The sequence below is a fragment of the Oenanthe melanoleuca genome, chromosome 22 (assembly GCF_029582105.1).
Source record: "Oenanthe melanoleuca isolate GR-GAL-2019-014 chromosome 22, OMel1.0, whole genome shotgun sequence".
Taxonomy (NCBI): Eukaryota; Metazoa; Chordata; class Aves; order Passeriformes; family Muscicapidae; genus Oenanthe; species Oenanthe melanoleuca.
The window spans coordinates 1,092,635-1,099,407 of NC_079355.1; the positions used below are offsets into that span (position 1 = coordinate 1,092,635).

The following is a 6,773-nucleotide window of genomic DNA, read 5'->3' on the forward strand; positions in this document are numbered from 1 at the left end:
TCCCAAATCCCGCTGCCAACGGAATCCTGGAATGGTTTGGGGTTCATCCCGCGGATCCCACGATTCCCAGAGATTGAGGCGGCTCCGACCTTGGACAGCTCCTCTGGGAATTCCATCCCCACCCTCCCAAAATTCCACCAGATCTCCGCTTTCCCATTCCCTGTGTCCTGTCCCTCCATCCCTCGTCCCAAATCCCTCCCCAGTTCTCCTGGAGCCCCTTCAGGCCCTGCAATGTGCTGGAATTTCCCTTCTCTCACAGCCCAGCTCCAGAGCAGAGAGGCTCCAAAATCCCGGCTCATTGTGGAATTTCCCTTCCCAAATCCAACTGGAAGTGGATCCCAAGGGGGTTTCCATGGATCAGCAGCTTCCCAAACCCAGAAAAAGCAGAAAATCCCATCCCTGGAATGTTCTCCCAGCACTGGGAGTGTCTGGGCCTTGCACAGAACCCACAAAATGGCTGAACATCGATTTTTGCTTCCCAAACCCTCCTGGAAGGGGAATTTCCATGGATAAACAGCTTTCCAAACCCAGAAAAAGCAGAAAATCCCATCCCAGGAATGCCCTCCCAGCTCAGCCCATCCTGGATCCCTCAGCTGGCTCCTGCCCCATTCCCACTTTCCCATGGATCCTCAGGGATTCCCAGCTGATCCCTGGGAATGGGATCAATCCCAGCCCTGGGAAGGACAGCTGGTGGTTCCAGGGCTTTCCCAGCTCCTGGAATTCCAGGATTCCTGCCCTTGGGGGTGGATAAAGCACTGCTGAAGGGAAAAGTCTGGAATTCTCTGGGAATGAGGCTGCCACATCCTGTGTGGGATGTTTGCAAACAGCACCAACATTCCAGGAGAGCCCGGAGACACCACAGGGATAATGGGATTGTGCTGATCCCCATCCAACAGCAAATCCTTCAGAATTTCAGTTTTCTAATCCCATTTCCACGGCTGTCAAGCTGCAGCCCCGTTCCCATTATTAATCTGTCATTGCTCAAGATTAAAATCCCGCTCCCATGGAGCTGGAAAAACCTTTAGAATGAGAGATTTTAGGGCAAATTTGTCATTTTTCCCTCCAGGAAAAATTTGTTTGCATTCCATGGAAATAGAGCCAGGTCTGGGGCAGTGATCCTCCTGCACCTCCCACTGAGGGATCCCAGAGAAAATGGGGAATTCTGGGAGGGAATCAAACCATCCAAAGGCCTCAGTCAGGATCCTGAATCCCAGAGAAAATCAGGAATTCTGGGAGGGAATCAAACCATCCAAAGGCCTCAGTCAGGATCCTGAATTGCAGAGAAAATGGGGAATTCTGGAAAGGAATCAAACCATTCAAAGGCCTTGATCAGGATCCTGAATCACAGAGAAAATGGGGAATTCTGGAAGGGAATCAAACCATCCAAAGGCCTCAGTCAGAATCCCGAATCCCAGAGAAAATCAGGAATTCCGAGAGGGAATCAAACCATCCAAAGGCCTTGATCAGAATCCTGAATTGCAGAGAAAATCAGAAATTCTGGGAGGTAATCAAACCATCCAAAGGCCTTGATCAGGATCCTGAATCACAGAGAAAATCAGGAATTCTGGGAGGGAATCAAACCATCCAAAGGCCTTGATCAGGATCCTGAATCCCAGAGAAAATCAGGAATTCTGGGAGGGAATCAAACCATCCAAAGGCCTCAGTCAGGATCCCAAATCCCAGAGAAAATCAGAAATTCTGGGAGGGAATCAAACCATCCAGAGGCCTTGATCAGGATCCTGAATCACAGAGAAAATCAGGAATTCTGGGAGGGAATCAAATCATCCAAAGGCCTTGATCAGGATCCTGAATCCCAGAGAAAATCGGGAATTCCGAGAGGGAATCAAACCATCCAAAGGCCTCAGTCAGGATCCTGAATCCCAGAGAAAATGGGGAATTCTGGAAGGGAATCAAACCATCCAAAGGCCTCAGTCAGGATCCCAAATCCCAGAGAAAATGGGGAATTCTGGGAGGGAATCAAACCATCCAAAGGCCTTGATCAGGATCCTGAATTGCAGAGAAAATCAGAAATTCTGGGAGGGAAACAAACCATCCAAAGGCCTTGATCAGGATCCTGAATAGCAGAGAAAATGGGGAATTCTGGAAGGGAATCAAACCATCCAAAGGCCTCAGTCAGGATCCTGAATCCCAGAGAAAATCGGGAATTCCGAGAGGGAATCAAACCATCCAAAGGCCTCAGTCAGGATCCCAAATCCCAGAGAAAATGGGGAATTCTGGGAGGGAATCAAATCATCCAAAGGCCTTGATCAGAATCCTGAATCGCAGAGAAAATCAGGAATTCTGGAAGGGAATCAAACCATTCAACGGCCTCAGTCAGAATCCCGAGTACCAGAGAAAATCAGGAATTCTGGGAGGGAATCAAACCATCCCAAGCCCTCGATCAGGATCCCAAATCCCAGAGCCGTCGCTGCCGCTGAGTTACGATCCCATTCCCGTCCCAGCCCGGCCCTAAATTCCCTCTCCCGCTTAATGAGAACGGCGGAAGCTGTCAGGAATTATGGATGCATCCAATATCCGAGGGCCCCGCGGTTTCCCGGAGCGCCGGCGGATCCGCGCGTTTTACGGCACCGCCGAGCTCGGGAGGAGTCGCTGCAGGGGAAAATGGGAACAAATCCAAGCAAAGCTGGGGCTGGAAAAAGATTTAAAAAGTGGAATTTTGGATCTGCTTGGGAATTGTTGCCACTGGAATTTAGGGAACTTCCTGGCTGGAATTGGATGATTCCTAGGATTTTTGAGTGCCCAGGGAGTGTAAATCCATGGAAAATCTGCTCCTCCAGGAGGCAAATAAATCCCAGGATCTTCACATAAAATTTCCAATGGGAATCATGGGAATTCTGTTCCATTGCCATGGAATGAGACCCTCCCGGACCCAAAGCATTCTGATTCCTCTAAACCTGATTCCTGTCTCCCATGTACAATTCCAAGGCTCAGCTCCATCCCAAAGCCCAGCTTTGCTCATGGAATCTTCATTGGTTCCTTTGGATCAGTTTTCCATTGGGAATTGGGGCTGGAATCACCCCAAATCCTCCCTGGAAGTGATGGACAGATCCTCTCTTCTTCCCCTGCAAAAATCACTCAGGAAGTTCAGGAAGCAATGAAGGAAAAGGCTCAAACTTCCATTTTCACCTCGTTTTCCAGTGGAAAAAGGGCCTGGTAGTCCATGGATGTTTTCCCTTAGGGATGGGCTGTGCCTGAGTCCAGCAAGGAAAATTCCCTGCAAAAAACTCTTTTCCATGGAAATGTGGGAACTTTCCCTAGTTCTGGAAGGATCCTGCTCACCTGGAATGCTGAACCATTCCAGGCATTCCCAGAGTTAACAAAGCCCAAAGTTGGGGGCTTTTTCCCCCCTCCTTTTTTGACTTGGGATTGGGATTTATGGAGAAATCAGATGGAAAAATCCCGATTATTCCCTTTTCCCACTCCATTAACGCTCGGCAGCTGCTTGAGGAACCCCGGAGGGATTGGAGAGCAAACAAATCCCAAATTAATCTTCCAAAGGAATGTTCCCTCTGCACAGGGAAGGTTTTCCATCCCTGTCACCGGGAGATGAAGATGCAGGCCTGGAAAGCGCCCGGCTCCAGGATGATTCTGCATTTTTTTCATGGAATGGAGCCGTCGATCTCCGGGATTGACGCTCCGGGGAGGGAACGGCTGCAATGCAGAGTCTGGAGATGGATGGGACAGAGGGAAAAAAAATTCCTGGGGATGGATTCCTGGGCAGGGACTTTCTGGGGATTGCTCGCCTTTCATTTGGGAGCAGCACCTTTGGCTTCAAGATGGGAAAAAATTCCCAGTTTTTAAGGGAAGAAACAAGGATTGCAGAGGTTTTCCTGCTCCCATTTCTGTTTTATTGCTGAGTGGGGCAGGGAATGATCCCAGGATCCTGGAGCCCCTCTGGAACCAAGCTGGGAGAGCTGGGAATGTTCGCTGGGAAAAGAGAAATTCCAGGAAGAGCTTCCAGCACATTCCAGAGCCTGAAGGGGCTCCAGGAGAGTTGGGGAGGGATTTGGGATAAGAGATGGAGGGACAGGACACAGGGAATGGCTTCCCACTGGGAAAGGGTGTTGGGAAAAACAAGGATTTGACAGGAAGCTCTCACAGATGTGTAAGTACAGCAGAAAAATCTTTGAATGTAGAATCTGAAGGAGGAATAGAAATGAAAGCAGATTTTGATAGAGAAGAAAAGAATTGCTGAGCCTGTTGTACTGGATAACTAAGAAGACAAAAGGTGTGTTAGTATATGAGTTGGAAGAGTTTTTATGGCTCAGAGAAAAGGATAAACCCAGCTCAAACAAAAGATGTTTTTACCAAGCTACAAGATTTTCACAGGCAAACAAAAATGCCACGTTGCAAGTGAAAAAACAGGTCTCAGAATCTTCCACTGCAAGAAAACTGAAAAACAACTTCTAGCTTAAACTGTAACACACTAACTTTTGGTGACTGGAGAAGAGTAACACAAATATGGTAATGTTTGTAATTAGGACAGCCTGTAGGTAATAGTCAAGGTATTGATTGTCATGTATTAGGATGCTCAGCAAAGAAAAGTAAATAATGCACAGAAACCAGAACCAGAGCGGCTTCAGACAAACCCGAGCTGATGCTGACCTGGGCTGGGCTCTGCCACCCACACCCCTGAATTGCTGAATCACCTGGATACAACAAACAGCATCCCAGGAGCCACCGGGAACCCTGCATCCCTCCTTTGGGCTCTCACTAATGGGGACGCTTGGATGGGATTTTGGGAATGAGGGTGGGAGGGGCTGGGATGGAATTCCCAGAGGAGCTGTGGCTGCCCCTGGATCCCTGGGGATGTCCAAGGCCAGGCAGGAGCACCCTGGGACAGAGGGAATTATCCCACGGCAGGGTGGGATCAGGTCCTTCCCAACCCAAACCACTCCAGGATTCTCTGGAATAACATCAGGAGGAAAAAAAAAAAAATCCCTGGAAGGAAGGAGCTGGAGCCGCATTCCCTGAAAGCTGCTGGAAGAACAAGGCCGGAGTTTTTGCTCCTCATTTCCAGCCCGAGCACGTCCCCAGCCCCGCGGAGAATCCTGCGGGAGGCAGGGAAGGAGGCGGAGGCAGGAAAAGGATGGATGAGCTCGGCTGCTCCCGCTGGAAAATGCGGGGCTGCTCCGTGATTAAACACAGCCAGCCCGAGGCCACGGCGGGGGTTTGGGGATGGAAAGGTCCTTGGGAGTGACAGGGAACGTGTGGGATGAAGGGCACGGAGCGGGGTTGGAACACGGGGGTTGGGGTTGCTGGGGATGGGAAAAAAGAGAATTCCAGGGATGGATTGAGGTGGGGTTTGCGCCTTGCTCCGAATGGAGGGGAAAACCAACACTGGGAAAAATGGGATTGGGGTTTTCCCTTTAAAAAAGGAAGGGATGTTCCTGGATTTGGGGGAATCTCGGATTCCCTCGGGAGCGGCTCCAACTCGGTGCTGGATCCAGGCGGGATTTTCCCTGTCCCAGGTCTCCAGTCACAGCCAATCCCACCAGGATCAGCTTTCCCTGAGCCCGATTCCGCCTCTCCTGCGCCCTGGGCTCCCACCTGGACATGGGAAAAGTGGAGAAAACCCGGAAATTCCAGCACTTCCTGCAGGATGGGAAGGTCAGGTGGGATCATTCCCAGTTGGGAAGAGAACACAAGAATTCCCACTCTCCAAGGCTGCTCCAAGCCAGCCAGAACTTTCCTTGGATCATTTTTTCCAGCATCCAAGAGCCGGTGCTCCCCCCAGATCCAAGGAAAAGACGGGATGAGGGACAGGAACCAAGCTCAGATTCTCAACCTCAGAGCCCTGGGGCTCAGCCAAGGGCGAAGTCTGACCATAGGGAACAGGAGTAATGGGGAAAAGTGGGGAAAACCTCAAAGCCGGGGTCAGGACACAATTCAGAATCCCAGGACATGGATGAGAATTCCAGGATGTGGATCAGAATCCCAGGGCATGGATCAGAATCCCAGGGCAGAATTTCAACCTTCCAGCATCCGGGAAGTTTCCCACTGAGGAGGTTGGGTCCCCACTGAGGGACATTTTCCGTGTGGGACAGAGGGCAGGGCTGGCACAGCTCAGTCCCTGAGCCCTTCCCAAAATTCCCAGCTCTGTTCCCTCCTCACATCCATCCCTTCCCGCCTGGATCCACAATTCCTCTCCCTACGGATTTCCGGAATGGGAGCAGTCTGAGGGCTGGCAGCACCATTTCCCTCTGAATTCCCTCCAAATCCTGGCAGGATCCAACCCAATCCATCTACCAAGTGCTGAAATTCGGGAGCAGATGGGGAGGACGAGCTGCTCTGGCTCTGCAGGAAGAGCTCGTGCTGAGCTCCATCAGCATTCCCGCGGATTTCCCAATTAACGGCGCCCCTCCAGATCCATCAGCATTCCCGGGGATTCGTCCCCAGCATTCCCAATTAACGGCCCCACTCCAGATCCATCAGGGCTCAGCATTCCCGTGGATTTCTCCCCAGCATTCCCAATTAGCAGCTGGCTGTTAATGGATGAGGCCGCGGGAGGCGGCGCCGATGGATTGGGATGAGATAAATTTGGATTGGTTGTCCAAGCCCCATTCCAGCCCTTTTTACCCCCCATTCCTGCCTTTTGGAATGCTCACTTGGAAGGAAACTCTCCCAGAAAATTCAGGAATGACAGCCAGGAGCAGCTCCCCTGCCTCAGGATCGCGTCTGAACCATCTGCGAGCCCCAAGTCCAGCTCTGACAAATTATCCCAAATTTCCCCTCAGCTGCCGTTTTGTCCA

The 6,773-nt window shown here is 51.0% G+C and overlaps 1 protein-coding gene across 1 annotated transcript in view; it reads left to right on the forward strand.

The window, feature by feature from the left end:
- The first annotated feature begins 5,577 nt into the window (after positions 1-5,577).
- Positions 5,578-6,773, forward strand: part of LOC130261930 (substance-P receptor-like) — a 15,592-nt gene continuing 14,396 nt past the window's right edge. Inside the window, exon 1 of the mRNA XM_056508603.1 lies at positions 5,578-5,636. Within this exon, the coding sequence (XP_056364578.1) occupies positions 5,578-5,636 (59 nt within the window). The remainder of the gene's footprint in view (positions 5,637-6,773) is intronic.